This window comes from Mesoplodon mirus, assembly GCF_964341445.2.
Source record: "Mesoplodon mirus genome assembly, chromosome: 15".
Taxonomy (NCBI): Eukaryota; Metazoa; Chordata; class Mammalia; order Artiodactyla; family Ziphiidae; genus Mesoplodon; species Mesoplodon mirus.
The window spans coordinates 64,575,537-64,592,547 of record NC_138991.1 but is presented as its reverse complement, the minus strand read 5'-3'; the positions used below and the strand labels follow the sequence as shown (position 1 = coordinate 64,592,547).

Here is a 17,011-nt window from a genome sequence, read left to right as displayed (position 1 = left end):
ACACTTTTCTGTTTAGCGCAATTATTCCTGGACAGACAGATGTTATAAATATTTAGCAACTGCAGAACTTTCAACTAGGAAGTGTCCACTGTAAAGTAAATCAAAACAACTAAATCACAGCCCACGAGACACCGAGCATCGCGAGGCCAGCCAGGTGCCCATATACAACCGGGTTTCCACCAGCACCAGCATCTCCTTGAGTGAAAACCCATGAGACACCAGGAACGCCAAGAAGAGTCAGCGACGATGAGACTCGCGGGGAGGGAAGAGACCTGAAGGAGGGCCGCAGGGAGTTGGGCACGGCACACCTCGCGAGCAGAACCCTCACCTCTTGATGAGCTTGATGGACCGGAAGGCTTCGTCCATGTCCCCGACAGCCAGGAAGAAGGTGAAGTTGAGCATGGCATCCCGCGTGGGCTTGTCACAGTCTTCTAGCCCCACGAAGTCCCGCAAGGGCCTCCTGCCCACCGTCTGGGGGATGTGCTGGGACCCGGAGTCCACCTGGTCCTCGAGGTCCACTTCTCCTGGCTGAACGACAAAGGGCACTGTTTATTTGTGGATCCCTGCAAAGCCAGGGCCCACACCGGGTCTCTCCCTGGGGGTACTCGTCAGCTGCGGGGACCCTCTGCACACAGACCCCATATTCAGCAATGCTCTCGGCAAACACAACACACGTCTGCAGGCCCCTTGAAGTTACCAGAACTTGGGGCTCTGGCTTCAGACAGCGGGTGACGCAGGCTGTTGACACACAGGGACCTGCCGGCCGCTAAGGCACTAACATCAGCTGCTCAACAGCCGTGAACAGGTTCGAAAATCTCTACCTCCCAAGGCCGTTTGTAAAATTCCTAGAAAGAGCTTTTACTATCAAGTCAGACCTGTGTACATGTGCAGAGGGTATTAAAGTCGATGCCAGCATCACTGCAGGTAGAAGTTTCCAAAATGTAACCTGGATTAGTGGTGGTGAGCCCTCTGCTGGTGCTTCTCAGAACCTTCACCTAGTGCAGGCTCCCCCCGCCCCCGCCGCCACACCCTCCCATGCAGGCAGAGGAAGGAAATCCTGTGGTCCCAGCACAAGCACAGTTTAGTGCACTGTCTGGACCATGACTTCTGCACCAGCTCCAGCCACAAATCCTTCTCAAGTCCACTTCCCTCCTCCCAGCTAGACGGGGTTCCATGCCCTCCACTCGCCCCTGGGCTGGACCCGCACACACCCACCTCGGTCTCCCACCTGGCTTGCTCTCTCTCTGCAGCGTCCATTCGTCTGATTACACAGGCTCCCCCATGTAAAGAGAGGCCATGATCCACCTCCTTGGATCCCACTCCCCCACCCTGGCAGTTTTGTATTTGCTGTGACTCTGACTCCTTCACCACCTGCCTCTGACTCAGTTCCCAGCAGCTCCTGTGTCACGGATCCTTCTGAAGTTCAACTGTAGCCCCCAACTTTGGGGGCACTTGATCTGGGCCTTGAAACCCTGGTAGGATTCATCAGACCTAGGTGTGGACGCGGAGACCCTCCAGGCACACAGCAGAGCATAAGCAGAGGCCTGGAGCAGCCCTGGTCAGGGTCTGTGGCCGAGTGGCCGGGTCACATCCGGCGGGAAGCTGAGTCCTCAAGTTTGGGCTGATTTTGCACTGAGTGGGAAACCTTCAGAAAATGTGGACACAAAAACCATGGTGGGGGGCACTTGCTGTCTGCTGTGGTTTCACAAATCACGAGACAGCAGCCTGACCTCCGTCAGCCTTGCTGTGGGTCTGATGCCCCGTCCTCATTAGAGCCCGGCTCCCCGCAAGCACATGCGGGAATTCTCACAGAAACAAGTGCACCCGCGGTCACGGCTCATGGTGCCCCCTGCCTGCATTCGCCTTGGGTTCTGCTCTCGAGGGGATGAGCCACCTGCCCTGGACACACGTGGGAGCTGGAGGCCCAGGGCTGTTCGACTGACACCACACCCTTGAGTGTGCGGACGGGAACCTCGGGACGCCAGGCGCTTCAGGGAAACAGGCTGAGTGGGCCCCTCCTCTCCCGCACTGAGAGATCAAATGAATAAGACTTCCTGTGTTGCAAACACAGGTAAGTGAAATACTTCCTCACCGCAAGCATCAGGAGACAAGACTGTTCGTGCTGCCCTAACGAGGAGCTGACGCCGTGCCAGGCCCCCGACAAAGCTAGAGCATGTGAGGCAGGAGGTGTCAGCACACAGACAGCTGTCGCTTAAAACAAAGAAAATCACATCTTGGGGCAACTGCAAAGCTCAGGTAACAGGGAGGAGCATCACCCAGGCCTCTGCTGGGCCAACAGCTCCGAGTGGGCGCTCGGGGGGAAGAGAGCTGAGGGGCTGGCAGAGGGGAGGACGGTGCTCAGACTGCGGGAAACAAGCCCAGGCGTGAAGACGTGGGAAACGCCCAAGAGAAGGAGTTCAAAGGCTGTCCCTATGTTTTGAGTCTCAAATCAAAGAGAAATGAAAACGTATAAAAGCACTAAATAAGAATGAAATTCAGAAAAATGCTGGTCTGGAGGCACTGGTCTATTCAAAAGAGGTAACTCAGAAAACCTGCATGGACAGAGCGCAGGGGCTCCTGGAATCGAAACCACACAGCCTCACAAAGTTCACTGCATCGAATCACAAGTCAAAATGCCGAAAAGACCATTCGCTGCCGACCTCGATGGCTGGGGATACTGTTCCCAGGGGCAACCCTGGCCTGTGGCCTCAGGGGGGCACGTTGCACGAGGGCTTCAGCACAGCCTGAGACCCACAGACCCACACGGCTCGCCCTTGACAGTCACAGAACAAAGAGCAGACAGCCCACCCTGGGCCTTCCTGCCAAACCTCTTCAGGTCAGTAATAACCCTGGGAGGGGCCCGGGGAGACCTGAGTCCTGGCTTCTGAGCAGACAGCCGTTCACACAGGCAAGGGGCCTCAGCTCCGGAGCCGGCAGAGATAGCCAAGCTCAGATGGCATGTCCGCCATCTCTGGGGGTCCTCTGGGGTCTGCCCTTACCTCTGGCTAAAAAAGGAACACTTGCTAACTGCAGAAAATACAGAGTTCACGTTTAGGGTTGATTTTAAATCACCCTAGGCTAAGAGCCAAAAAAATCCAAGTAAAAGTCTACATACTTCAGTCCTTCTTCTGATACGACAGTAAAGAAAGACGCAGCAGGGGAGCCCAAAGAGCTGACGAAGGGGAGGAGTCTGCAGATTTTACGAGAATAGGAGCAGCAGCGGCCAGCGCATTTGCAGTCCTGCAGAACGGAAGGCATGAACGACAGGCTGTGGCCTTCAGGTCCCAGCGCAGCTGCGCCTCCTTTGTGCAGGCGGTGTGGGCGCCCGGCTGAGAACAGGTGGCTCAACCAGTGTTTCAACTGGTCTGGGCATTCCGCCACCCCTACCCCCCAGATGCACCCACCCCGTGATCAGCACGGCATCTCGGGGCAGAGGATGGCTGATTTCAGGTCTAGGAGGGACCGTGGGGACTTGGAGACCAGTTTCCAGGGAAGGCAAGTAACTCATCCAAAATACCCTTGTTGGCGGTGGGGGAGGGGGTGGGTGGTGTGTGCTGAAAACAACCCTGTTTGATCAAAAATTTAAAAACACACCCGTGGGACTTCCCTGGTGGTCCAGTGGTTGGGACTTCGCCTTCCAATGCAGGGGGTGCGGGTTCGATCCCTGGTGGGAGAGCTAAGATCCCACATGCCTCAGGGCCAAAACACCAAAACATAAAACAGAAGCAATGGTGTAACAAATTCAGTGAAGACTTTAAAAACGGTCCACATCAAAAAAATAAATAAAAATAAAAAAATAAAAATAACCAGTGTATGTAACGCACACACACGTAGGCAAAGGACAAAACCTCTCCTGAAAGGCTGCCTGCCAGCCTTTCCTAGCGACCATCTTTGGGGGCTGCGAGCACGGAGATTTGCAGCATCCTTGGTCTTTATTTCTATACTTGAAGCTTCTGAATTTCCTACAGTGAATATAGGAATACGTACTTTTAAAAAACCAGCTAGAATTTTAAAAAAGAAGACAGGAAAGTGGAAGGGTACGGTGCCTTTGGGGGACGCCGGAAGGGACAACCCTCAGCAGCGCTGCTGCCTGCCTGCCTTTCCCCACACAGAGACCTCGGATCTGCAGGAACCTCAGGCGACAAATAAGGGCACACAGTTTGCTTGTTTAACGAAAGAGCCCCAGTGGGGAGGAGGGCCTGAGACACGGCCACGCACGTGGAGGCTCCCACCTTTCTCGTGAAGTAATAATGGGGCACTTGGATTCCCAGGAGCGTCTGGAAGACGGGAGGCCGGGGGAAGCTGTCCTGCAACAGGAAGCCGTGCTCTTCAGAGACGAAGAATGACAGGACCAGCACATCTGCCTGCAGAGGGAGACGTTCTGTCTTAGTTTGGCAATAACTTTCCTGAACCTCACCCAATCCCATTTTCACTGCTGGGATATTTACATAAAATACAAAGAAAGTAGAGGGGCCAACACACGGGAACACAGATAACCCCCTTCCTCCTCGGGGCACACAGCAACCACACCAGGCTCCGCTCTTCTCTGACACCCCTCCTGGAGGACGCACCTCGTCCGGCCTGGAGCCACTAGACCCATCTCGCTGATCTTGTGGCGAAAACTAACCCTTCCACCCGCACTGGTGAGTGAAGCTCAGGAGCTCCCCTGTTTCAAGAGTAGCCCCTTCAGTTTCTTGACTTTGACATGGAGACTCTGCTCTGCTCTCAGGGAGGGATAGCGGAGAGGGCGGTGCTTGGCGGGACCCTGTCCTGCAGGACTCGGCCGCGGACCCTTCTGCCCAGGAGACGCGGAGGCCGAGGGGCTGGTGGCTGCCCTGCTGTGTGAGTGCCTGTGTCTCCTCACCATCTTCACCCAAGACCAGGAGCCCTTTGCCGGCCATGCCCCCACCCTCCAAGTGGGAGCGAGTGCCCCCAACTTGCTCTTCACCAGACCCTCTCTCTCGTCTTCGAGTCTCCGCTCCAGTGACACAGATGCCAACAGCGCTCCTCTCGCCACTCATATTTCAGACCCAGAGACCGATCTGCTTCTGAAAACGTCAGGGTGTGGAAACCCGCTGCTGGTAGCCTCAGGGGATCCAGCCTCTCACGTCCTGGAGGGAAGTCCCTTTGGCAGGGACACAAGTCACCTGAAGCTCTAGGGCCGGCCAGCCTTTGCTGACCTACTGAGGAACCCTACGAAAGATCCCTCTGGGTCACAGAGGCGCATGCAGCCCCCAGGCTTTCTCAGGGATCGCTGGGTGTCCTGCAGGACCCAAGATTTGGAAAGTGTTGGAGTCCTGGGCCCGAGAGTCACGAGTTTTGGGGAGGGAGGCCCTGCAAAGCCGGGGGTTGGGGTGGAGACAGGGGCAAGGGGGCCAATTGTTCGGGGGATGACTGAGGAGTCGGCCTCAGTAACTGGACCCCACAGGACGAGCTGACATCAAGGGGTAAGTTCACGTTAACTGTTTTGATAAAGAGCTCTGAACCGCCGAGAGAAAATGGCACGTGACAGAGGGTGGGGCCAGCCCTCAGTGTCAACCCAGAGGGGATAGGTGTCCCCTGGCATCCTGGGGATGGGCGCTCGCTCTCCTGAATCCATTCCCCAGGACTTCCCTGTGGACCATGTTGCGAAGACAGAGCCTGCCACGTCCCCACCAATCTAAACACAAAGGCGACAGCATGTAGTACCGTGGGGTCTGTGCTGGCATCGCCCAGGGCCTTCCCGTCCGTTGGTTGCAGCGGGGCGCCCGGCACTTCCCGCATGGCTTCACACACAAACAGCCTGGGCTCACTCTGATCCCAGAAGTGGCTCACAGGCACGAGATTCATCAGCCTCTCATCTGCGAGGGCCTGGCTTCTGAAAGAGAGAGACGGACCCTCACACACGTGGTACATCAATGTCCTGAAGAATGCATACCCGCCCAATGCCCCACTGTGTTTTCAGAAACACTCTCCACGCCAAGAGACGCTGATGGGCCCTCTGTGCCCCAAGACTCAGGCTGCCCTTGTGGACACTCGAGTTGCAGCCCTTTCAGAAGCTCGAGTTCCAACCCCATGACTCCAGAACCTTAGAACCTGGAAAACAGATTAGAGACTCAAATCCACCCCAACTGACCAGGGGAGTTTGTTTCTATTTCACCTCTGGTTTACACCACTCGTGATCTCTGAGCTCTTCCAAGGGTGAAGTAAACTTAGCAACAACCTGCCTCGAAGCCGATAAGTAACTGAACATCGTTTTCAACATTTTTTTCCAACAAAATCCTCCCAAACCACAATCTTACTTCTTAGTCTCCTGTCCATTAAAGGGCAACGTCTCTCTCTGATCTATCTGTCCCCTCTTGAAGTCGAGGATGGTCACTGTGTCCATTTCCACGTCGTAGAAGCAGATTCTGGAATCGGGGCTGTTGTCAGCCTGGGGAAGAAAGAGCTGGAGCTCAGGGTACCCGCCCACTGAGAGCCACACGCCTGGAAGAGATGCCCGGGTCATCCACCCGGCCGCTCCCACGAGTAGGCCTCCAGCGTTCGTAATTCGAACGTCAGCTTACTTTCATCCTGCTGAAATGGCTATGATTTACTACTTTCTAATTTCAGAAAACTGAAGACAAATTCTCAGACTGTGCAGGTCGACTATGGCTGTCTAGCTGTTCTTAATACAGATTTGAGCGTGATGTCATCTTACCTGAGGTGGATTAACCATGGCGACAAGGAGGGACCGAGATTCTGATAAACTAATTCTCACACAGGTGAGTAAAAATGAAGTAAACGCCATAGAGAAGCTTCAGAAAAGCTGAGAAAAGGGAACCAGCTTGGTTGTTGGGGCAAAATGCCAAGAACTGTTAAACCTTTATTCCCACAGATACCGGGATGGTAAAGGGACGTGCTTACTTAAGAAAAGAAAGGCAAGAAAATGAAAAATTACTGATATCTTAGACAAAAGAAAATACTGTAAGCTTAAGAGCAATGGAAGAAATCACAAATTAAAAATCATCAATAGGTTTGACTAAATAAAAATGCAAGCTTCTAGTCATCACAATTCGCTAAGCAAAATGACAAACAACGAAGTGTCTGGGACACGTTAAGATGGGCCAGGACTCAGTCTCCACCCCAGACACCACCCCCACCCCGCCCCGGTCTGCAAGGAGAGGGGCTCCATCCCATCCTTCTCCTCCTGCTTCTCCCAGCATCTCCTCCCCTGGGGAGTGCCAGTAGGGCAGGGGAGCTATCTTTCACTGCAAGCCCCCTTAACCTAGCTCAACTTTTCTTTCTTTGATTTTTTCTTTCACCAGGGCGAGCATTCCCGACCCTGGTCTGAGCGTTGAGCTCCCTCAAGCTCGCTCTGCTCTTTAGAATCGGGCCTCCGGAGACAATGGTCACTCAGCAGTCCGTGCTTCTCACCAGCGTCCACACCCAGCACCAAGGAAAATGCCCTTCCCGGGACTGCCCAGCACCACGTCCCGATACCCTGCCTACCTCCTGTGTGGGTGTCTCCTGCCTGTGCGTGGATACCCGGGCAGTGTCCTGGCCACTGAAGGAATGAGTGACCCAGGACTGCCTGGTGTGTGGTGCCTGCCTGTCTCTCCCCATCAGCTCAGCTGCTTCCCCTCCCTCAGCCTCCCCAGGTCCACCCTGGGCCTCCGGCTGGTAGGACCCCCACCTCCAGCCAGACCTCCCGGCTGAGACTCAGGCTTGTGTCTAACTGCCCACAGGCCGCCCTTCAAATGCCTTAACTCAACAACCAGACAGGACCCCACTCCATCCCCCAAAGGCTCCTCACCCAGCTCCTCTCAGCCACTGTCCTTCCCTGCCCTACAGCCAAGTATGGCTGTGATGGGCCCCAAGGGATCTTCCACCTTGTGACAGCCCACTGACCACTTAGCCTGGGCCTCCCCCTCTGCCAGTGACCGGAGACCTTGGCGAAGCCATGCTTCTGCCACGGGGTCGCACTCTGATGCCTTGGCAGGGCTGTGCCCCCATCACTTGCCCACCCGGCGAGCCCACACCTGGGCTCAACCTCCACCTCCCCTGGAAGCCTCCGGAACTCTTGAGAGCTGTTCCACCTACCACTGACCTCCAGCCCTGCACCTCTCCTCTCAGCTCTCACCAGGGTTGTAAAAATTTACTCGAGTCTGCTTATGTGAGGGGAGGGGCCGATTCCCCCATTTAACCAATCAGTTTGTGTTTACAGTGGCCAGCAAAGTGTGTGGTACATGGAGGGCAACCAGCAATCCACTCTTGAATGAACGAGTGAGAGAATGAGTGAATAAATAAGTGAGTGAATGAGTGAGTGAATGAGTGAATGAATGAATGAGCGAGCAAACGAATGTGTGAGTGAATGCATGAGGAGAGCGTGAACAGACACTGCCGGGTGGGAAGGCACTAGCTCCTCCAGAACAGGCGACCCAGCCACCTGCCTCCTTCACACCCACGTCGTGTGTCTCTCTAAGCAAGAGGCTCCAAGGTCCTTCCACAGTCGTCACCCCTGGTGCCCAGAGAATTTAGTCGGGTGATGAAAAGACGCAGAAAAGGGAAGAGGTGAGGGTCTCTGCAAAGCAGAAACCACTGCTCCTGATGAAACAGGGAGTGAAGGAAGGTGGGGAGGTGAACGGTGGCCCCAGGTGCAAGGAGAGGCCAGACAGAAAGCTCCCCCACCGCTCCGCCCGCCGAGGAAGGAGGGGACGTCAAGGGCGCGGGGTGTGGGGTGCAGAAGGGCCAGCTGGAGGGGTGGGACGAGCCGTGCGCACGAGGGGACCCACCTTGCTGAGGAGGATGCTGATCTTGCTGCCGCTGGCATTGCACCTGAGGGAGGCCATGCCCCCCACGCCGGGGACCAGCCCTGCCAGGCTCTTGCAGCTGCAATGCACCTTCGCCTCTCTGTGGGGACAAGGTCTCAGTGGCACCACTGTGGGATGGCAGGCGCCCCTTCTCCTAGTGGCCTGGAACCTGGGCCCAGAGGACTGAGCTCCGCTTGGGCCCAACTGCTCTCACTTTGGTAATGTGAGACCCGGGAAATGGGCTGAGCTCAGAACATAGGGTGATTTTTTAGTTTTACATTTTTTTTGTCAAGGTATAATCGACACACACGTTATCTTAGTTTCAGCTGTACAACATAACAATCTGCTATTTGGTGGGTGAGGTTTTAAAGTTCTGTTTCTGTGAACAAACACGAACACGTATTTTGTCCCTGTCTCACACAGGAGCAGCTTATTAAGGATGCTTCATCGTCCCCACAGCACAGCCGGCCGGGGTCTCTGCTGCCCATACTTCATTACAGCTGTGTGCTTTTCCACTGTGTGGACAAGCTAAAATTTGTTTAACTAATCCCCTGTTTAGTTGTTTCAGTTTGTTGCCATTAGAAACAACACTGGCTTGTAGAGGTATCTCATCATGATTTTTTTTGCTTTATTCACATTTCCTTACTTTTCCCCTAGTGTCCTCTGTCTGTCCCAGGCCCCCATCTGGGCCCCACTTGACATTTAATTGTCTCGTCTCCCTGGGCCCCTCTGGGCTGGGACAGAGTCTCCAGGCTCATTTGGTGTATTTCCTGCTTCAGTCCCAGTATCGGTCCCAGCATCATTTCTCCGAGGAGATCAGTTCCCTTTACTGCAGGAGGACTTAAGAGACCCAGATCCAGGCACAGGGTGTGCTCGTTGCTCTTGGGGTGTCATTGCCCCCAGGCCCCCACGGCTGACAGAGCCAGGCTGTGTGTGTACTGACTGGTGTGTATCCTCATAGCCATGGTAACTTTATACGCATCCACCCGCGTCTACGTGAAGCTGCACTCTGCTTCAGACTCACATCTCCACCTTGGATGCATCAGGGCAGGGGTCACTCCAGCCTCCACCCCTGCTGATCTGGAACCTCCCACCCAGGCGAGAAGCTGGCTCCCCTCGGGCCCCCATCCCATCCCTCGGCTGCTCACGTCCAGCGTGGACGGCAGTGTGGGTACTGCTCCCTGAGCCCCGTGGGAACTGACTTCGTCTGCAGAGCACATGCCACATGCGGCCCCTTAGCCCTTAGTCTCACGGTCCCACTAGGTCCCAGGGTGACCCAGGCGGCACCTGGCTCCCAGGGAGGCAGTTCCACACACTCACGAATGGTGGGTTGTTCTGCCTCATCTGCATTCCATCCTGGGATCCCCTTAACTGATTTTTTAAATTTGCAGACATTAAGGCTCACTTTGAGCTGTAAAGTTCTATGGATTTTGACAAATGCACTGTGTCATGTGTCCATCACATAGTGATGCTGGTCCCTTACCCTTCATGCAAAGATGAAGAATTTAAATCAAGACATAAGACATTTCAAAAAAGTAAGTTGCACATTAATGTTGAAATGAGAACATAAGCAGTTTGCTGCCTCCTCTCCATTTTCTACCCACCACACTGCCTCCTGACTAACTTTAAAAATATAATACTTTTATTTGGACAAAAACTGTACCTTCGGGATAGATCAAAGCTTTTAAAGTGAGCCAAGTCTGTCCCTACAACCAGGAAATTTCCACAGATGTCAAAGAAGCATGGGTTCCCCTCTGTCTCGGAAAACGGCAGGAGTTGTTTCACAGTCCCCTGAAGAAAAAAGGAGGGAACAGGGAATTCAGGGAGGCTTTATTCACAGGGCCCTGCCCTCTGCTGGAGTCTCACGCCACATGGGGAGGGGAGGACGGGGCCCTGCCCCGGGGGGATCCCTGATGCTTATGTTCAGAGGGGGAGACAGGTAGCAGCCAGGTCAACAAGCAAGTACACACGTAACTCAACCTGAGCAAGTGTAGACAGGTGACGGACAGGATGCTAAAACAAAACTATCAAGGTGGCGAGACATTGAATTCCACCTGCTTGGGTTGGTCCAGGAGGTACTGCCTGCAAGGTCTTATGTTAAAGCCCCAGTGAAACTGACTGTGTGGCTAGTGTCCTCTAAGTGGTCACCCCTGGGGGAGGCTGCGAGCGGAAGGGATGGTGGTCGCGTCACGGATACGTCCATCTGTGAAAACTCACTGAGCTGCACACACAACATGCTTGCTTTCCTGTGTGTACGTCATACGTCAGTAAATGCCTGAGAAACAGGTCTTTGTGGGGCAAACCTGAACTGAGACTGGGGAGAAGGAGCCACCTATTAAGAGAGCTGAGCCCCGCTTTCCAGGACAAGGAGGAGCCAGCACGGCAGGAAGGAATGCGGTGGCCAAGGGGTGGCCCCCGAGGTGGGCAGTGAGCAGAGGCCAAGTGGGTAATCAGTGCAGGCCAAGGTGGAGAGTCAGATTTTGTTCTACATGAAGTTGGAAGACTCTGGAGGATTTTGAGCCACAAGTGATTTCAAATCACTTATGTTTTAAAGTGTCACTCTTACTTTAATAGCATTTTGGAAAGAGTGACCACAGTCAGGCCTGCACAGAGCTTAGGCTTTCGTGTGTCTTGTGCATGGACCGACCCTTGTCCTTGGAGCTGAGAGAGGCTCCTGGCTCAATTCAAGCAGCGCCCAGTGAGTGCCTGCCTGGTATGGCATTGGGCTGGGAGCAGGGCACCCCAACAGTGAGTGGGCGGCAGGTGGAGGCCTGGTCCCAGTGCAGGGGGAGCGGGGAGCAGGCTGGACAACCGGGATGGGGGGGGGGCGTTCCAACAGAACTTAGTAGACTCCTAGTGCCAGGCACAGAGACTTGAGGAGCAGGCCAGGAATCTGCACAACCCGTCCAGGAAACTCAGGGTGAGGGACAAACAGCGTGGGGGTGAGTTCCAAGCTGAGGAATCGGATCTTCATGTTGATGCACCCAGTAGGGAGGTTAGTATACGTTTGTGGAACAAGCGAACAACAGTCACAGGCGGTGGCTCACTGGTGAGGACAGGCTCACTGGTGAGGACAGAGCGAGGGTCTCAGCCTCCTCTGCTCGACCTCTCCTCTGCCGCTCCTGACACGTTGTACGCAGTGCAAACCTGACCTCCTCTCCTTCCGCACTGCCTCAATGATATGTCCAATTCCCAACCCCTGCTTCAGAGCGCGGCCCAGGTTCCTGCCTCCGGAGCAGTGTTTCCAGCTGGCTCTGGTGTAAGCATATAGGCTTGGGGCGGGGGGGGGGGTGGTTCCTGGAGAAAGAGAACCAGGACTGGTATTCTTGACATAAAAGGACCCATTTTAGCCTAAGCCATTTTGTGATCTAAGACTGGCCACAGTGCTGGTCCTAGAACAGGCCTCAGCAATTAATGATCTTAGGGAGGGAATGCAGAAACAAGGGAGGAGCAGCCTTGGGGCAGGTCCTGGTTCCTCAAGGGATATATATAATAATACACCTTTGAGTTCTGCAGGAAGTAAGGCTCCCACCCACTGACTTCAATCCACAGAGCCTGGACTCTGTTGACCTTTGCCCCAATTCTACCCTGAATTCTCTGCTCAAACTCCTTTGTGAATACGCTTGTACCCTTCGCTTAAAACTTCCCCAATTTTGCTGTTCAGGGAGACACTGTTTTGGGAAAGATCCCCCGTGTTCTCCTTACTGGCCGCAAGTAATAATAAATCCTTCCTTCTCTCGATCTTAGCTTGGTTGTGTCTATTGGCTGACACCCACCGAGAGGCGAACCTGGTTTTCAGGTAACACTGGGACACCTCTGAAGGGTGTCCGAGGCACCTCACACTTGCACCCTTCCCCCCCAGCCCTGCTCTGCTTCTCTACTTTCCACCTTAAGGCTCCACAATTAGCACAGACCCGCAAACTAGACAACTAGAAAGTCCTCAGTTCCTCCCTCCTACGCCAGTTGCTCACCACGCCCCTAACTGCCGACTCTGGCCTGGCTGCCTGCCCACTGTCCCGCTCCAAGCCCCCGGACCTCTCACCTGTGGCCTCTCCTACCTGCCTTCACTGCTCACCAGCTGCCCTAGTCCTTCCCACACAGAAGTGATCTTCTAGGAAGAAAACACAAAACCAAGAAAAAAACAAGCCAAAACGCACCATGTCACTCGGGCTCCACACTTCCTGCCTTCCAACTTCCACCTGGTCCCCTGAGGCTTTGCCTCCACGGGTGTCTGTCAGACACCAGCCCCCGCTCAGCTCCCGCCGCTCAGCTCCCGCCTCTCCTCGCAGTGCCCCGCAGGAAGCACGGGAACCAGCGGGGCTCTGCGCTCCGGCCTGGAGGAAGCTTCTGCGAGAACCATGAGGTATGTAACGGCTGTCCCATCACCACACAAACCAGCAACTGCAGTTTGTGTGTGATGGATGCACGGGCAGGGAGAAAGGTCTGGAGACACACTCCAGCTTTCCGACGAGAGGAGAGGCGCTGATGGATTCCTTACACAGGCTGGCATTACTTTACTCATCACCATGGTCACATATTCCTTAAGCTAAAAATCAACAAAAAAGTCTAAACTCTAGACTGTCTGTGGTCAAACGCTCCTAAGTTCCCGCCATGATTTCCAGCTGATTTTTCGCCCCTTTCCCAGCAAGCCTTTCACCCCTTTCCCAGTATGCCTTTCGCCCCTTCCCAGCAGGCCTATCATTCTTTCCCAGTATGCCTTTTGCCCCTTCCCAGCAGACTTTTTCTTCTTTCCCAGTATGCACTTCACCCCTTCCTACAGGCCTATCATTCTTTCCCAGTATGCCTTTCACCCCTTGCCCAGCATGCCTTTTGCTCCTTCCCATCAGGCCTATCATTCTTTCCCAGTATGCCTTTCACCCCTTGCCCAGCATGCCTTTTCCCCCTTCTCCAGCAGGCCTATCCTTCTTTCCCAGCATGCCTTTCGCCCTTTCCCAGCAGGTCTTTCATTCTCTCCCATTATGCCTTTTGCCCCTTTCCCAGTATGCCTTTCGCCCCTTTCCCAGTATGCCTCTTGCCCCTTCCCAGCATGCTCTTTGCACCTTCCCATCAGACCTATCATTCTTTCCCAGTATGCCAATCCCCCATTTTCCAGCAGCCCTATCCTTCTTTCCCAGTATGCCTTTCGCCCCTTCCCTGCAGACCTTTCCTTCTTTCCTTGCATGTCTCCACTCTCCAGCTCCGCAGGTCACCCCTCCGATAACCCAGCTGCTCCCTCATCTTTTGTTAGGAGGGCCCCTCCCTGCCTCGGCTTTATGTCCACAGCTGATGCCCCTACACAACTATCAGCAGTATGCAAGGCCCATCCCTCCTTCCCTCCAGCCTCTATGCCTCCCTTTTGACCTGAAGCAGGGCAGGTATCTCACCAGGCCCCAGCTCCCTCCACCTGCACTTTGCCCCAGGAGGTGAGTGGGGCTGAGGGTGCTTCCCTCACTTGTCAGGTCTCTATTCCAAGGCCACCCCCTGCAATACTTCCCACCCACCTCCACACTTCAGTGTGCACCTTTACTGTCTGACCCTCCTGCTAGAAAGTAGAACTGCACGGAAGCTCTTTCAGGAATTGCTGAATGCAAGAGTGGACGTGCAGGCTGTGAGGTACAAGGACACGGACATGGCAGCCCTGGGAAATCAAATGCTGGACCCCAGGAAAGAACTCAGAGCTGGACAAAGCAGTCATACTGAGAGCTAAAACCAGTACCATAACAAATGTCCTCAACCATGATGCAGAACACTGTTGCATGTACTGGGCTGAATGGTAGCCCCTGAAAGATACATCCATTTGGATGTATCTTGGAAAAAGGGTCTTTGCAGATATAATTAAGGATCAAAAGGAGACAACTCTGGATTAGGGTGGACCCTAAATCCAAGGACAAGTGTCCTTCTAAGACACAGGGAGAAGGCCATGTAAAGATGGAGGCAAAGACTGGAGTGATCTGTCTACAGGCTGAGGAACGCAAGGAATGCCAGCAACACCAAAAGCTGGAAGGGGCATGGGACAAATTCACCCTCAGAGCCTCAGAAGGAGCCAACCTTGCCCACACCTAGATTTAGGACTTCTGGCCTCCAGAACTGCGAAGAAAATACATTTCTATTGTTTTAAGCCACTAAGTTTGTGGTCATTGGTTATGGCAGGCTCAGGAAACTAATACACCACGTCAGCCCTGGGGGTCCAGCAAGTGTGCCCGGGATGTGGGCAGGGTTTCCTTACTGCACACCACCCGGAGGGAACAGAATGGTGTGTTAAAGGCCTGTCATCCCGGAGGCACACATTGCTCCCATCCTGGCCTCACCCTCAGACACATGCAGGGAAAAAGGTCTGCCTAAAGATACGTCCTGAACTGACGACCCCTCAGCCCTCAAGATGCGCATTAAACACAGCAAAATTTCCTCCCATTTCACACCCCCATGCACTCAAGGTCCAGCCATGTAGTCCTTTTCACTGCAAAAGGCCACTGCCTCACCTCCTGACTTCTGAAGTCACAAGAGCTGTCGATGGAGCGGCTACCCGACAATCCATTTTTACAACCAAGCACCTAGTGGGGGCAATCTGATGTGGTTGAGTGAAGTCATTAAGCAGGCTCTGGCTTGATTTAGAGATGGCATTTTAAACTCTGCTCTAATTGTCTTTAACGTCACAGGCCACTCACTCTAGAGCAGCAATTTACCTGCCAGGTTCGAACTTGGACTCGGTTTGGCTCCACTGTATAAACGTTTTCTTCATGCATGGCTAACACTGGAGACTCACACAGGAAGGTGCCTAAAATTAAAGATAAAGGTCAGGACAGCAGCAGCTAGTCTCGTCATAGCTCCTTAGAGTTTAAGAAGCATTCTCACACGAAAACTAGAACTTTTTGTAGGGCAACTATTGATGAGAAAGACTGAAACCTAGCAGAAAAGATCTTCTACAACTAAGGATATAAAGAAGGAACCACGGTGAGACGGGTAGAAGGGGTGGAGCTGCAGTATAGTCAAGAAGTGTTCTCGGGCCTCCCTGGTGGTGCAGTGGTTGAGAGTCCGCCTGCCGATGCAGGGGATACAGGTTCGTGCCCCGGTCTGGGAGGATCCCATATGCCGCGGAGCGGCTGGGCCCGTGAGCCATGGCCGCTGGGCCTGCGCATCCGGAGCCTGTGCTCTGCAACGGGAGAGGCCACAACAGTGAGAGGCCCGCATACCGCAAAAAGAAAAAAAAAAAAAAAAAAAAGAAAAAAAAAAAAAAAGAAGTGTTCTCATGTGTGTTCCCTAACTTTCCTTGGCACCCACAACAGCCTTGTGAAAGGTGTGTTTTCTTTTTTCTTTTTTTTAAATTTTATTTATTTATTTATTTATGGCTGTGTTGGGTCTTCGTTTCTGTGCGAGGGCTTTCTCCAGTTGCGGCAAGTGGGGGCCCCTCTTCATCGCGGTGCGCAGGGCCTCTCACTATCGTGGCCTCTCTCGTTGCGGAGCACAGGCTCCAGATGCGCAGGCTCAGTAATTGTGGTGCACGGGCCCAGTTGCTCCGTGGTATGTGGGATCTTCCCAGACCAGGGCTCGAACCCGTGTCCCCTGCATTGGCAGGCAGATTCTCAACGACTGCGCCACCAGGGAAGCCCAGGTGTGTTTTCTTTATCTTGCAGATGAGGAAAGTGAGGCTCTGAGACACAGGGACATGCCAGGGCCACAGCTGCCAGTGACGGCCAGGTGTGGGGACTCAGTGCTGGGCACCCTGCCCTCACCAGTCACTGATGGTCTTTCCTCTTTTCTCCCATCCAGCAGTGCTGCTTCCAGTAGCACAGCATCTATGACATCATGATTGTTCAAGCATCTGCTTATCTTATGTGGAACTTTGGAGACCACAAGCTCTAGTCTCTGGCTCTAGACAGGTTCTTATCTAGTTAGGAAGATGACGACACACACAAAACAGAAAAGAGCTCCGCACCTGTTGTGCTACCCCCTTGGGAGGATAAGTTCACCCTTGCCCCTCAAGGGGTCTATGGTAGAAGAGAGGCAAAGACGTGAACTATCAGCACAATCCAGGGCAGGGTGGGAAAAGTGTTCTAAGGGAACTTTAGGCAACAAAGTGTTAGAGGAGGAAAAAAAAAGTGAGGGAATAACATGAGGGAGAGAGGTGATAACCTGTGGAAAAATATCCCCAGGGAGGTGTGAGGTATTCAAACAAGCACGAGGGGGCATCACCCTGGGAACAGTGCAATGACGAGTCCCCCTGTGAGGTGGGAGGGCCTAGG

General features: G+C 53.8%; 1 protein-coding gene across 10 annotated transcripts in view; it reads right to left on the bottom strand.

Moving 5' to 3' along the window:
• Positions 1 to 17,011, bottom strand: part of IFT140 (intraflagellar transport 140) — a 70,825-nt gene that overhangs the window by 32,028 nt on the left and 21,786 nt on the right. For all 10 annotated transcript variants that reach the window (XM_082644255.1, XM_082644250.1, XM_082644258.1 and 7 more), the window contains 7 exons: positions 15,455 to 15,546; positions 10,435 to 10,562; positions 8,754 to 8,871; positions 6,282 to 6,412; positions 5,689 to 5,857; positions 4,233 to 4,364; positions 329 to 528 (listed from right to left, as the gene is read on the bottom strand). In XM_082644255.1, coding sequence (XP_082500381.1) covers positions 329 to 528; positions 4,233 to 4,364; positions 5,689 to 5,857; positions 6,282 to 6,412; positions 8,754 to 8,871; positions 10,435 to 10,562; positions 15,455 to 15,546 — 970 coding nt within the window. The remainder of the gene's footprint in view (positions 1 to 328; positions 529 to 4,232; positions 4,365 to 5,688; positions 5,858 to 6,281; positions 6,413 to 8,753; positions 8,872 to 10,434; positions 10,563 to 15,454; positions 15,547 to 17,011) is intronic.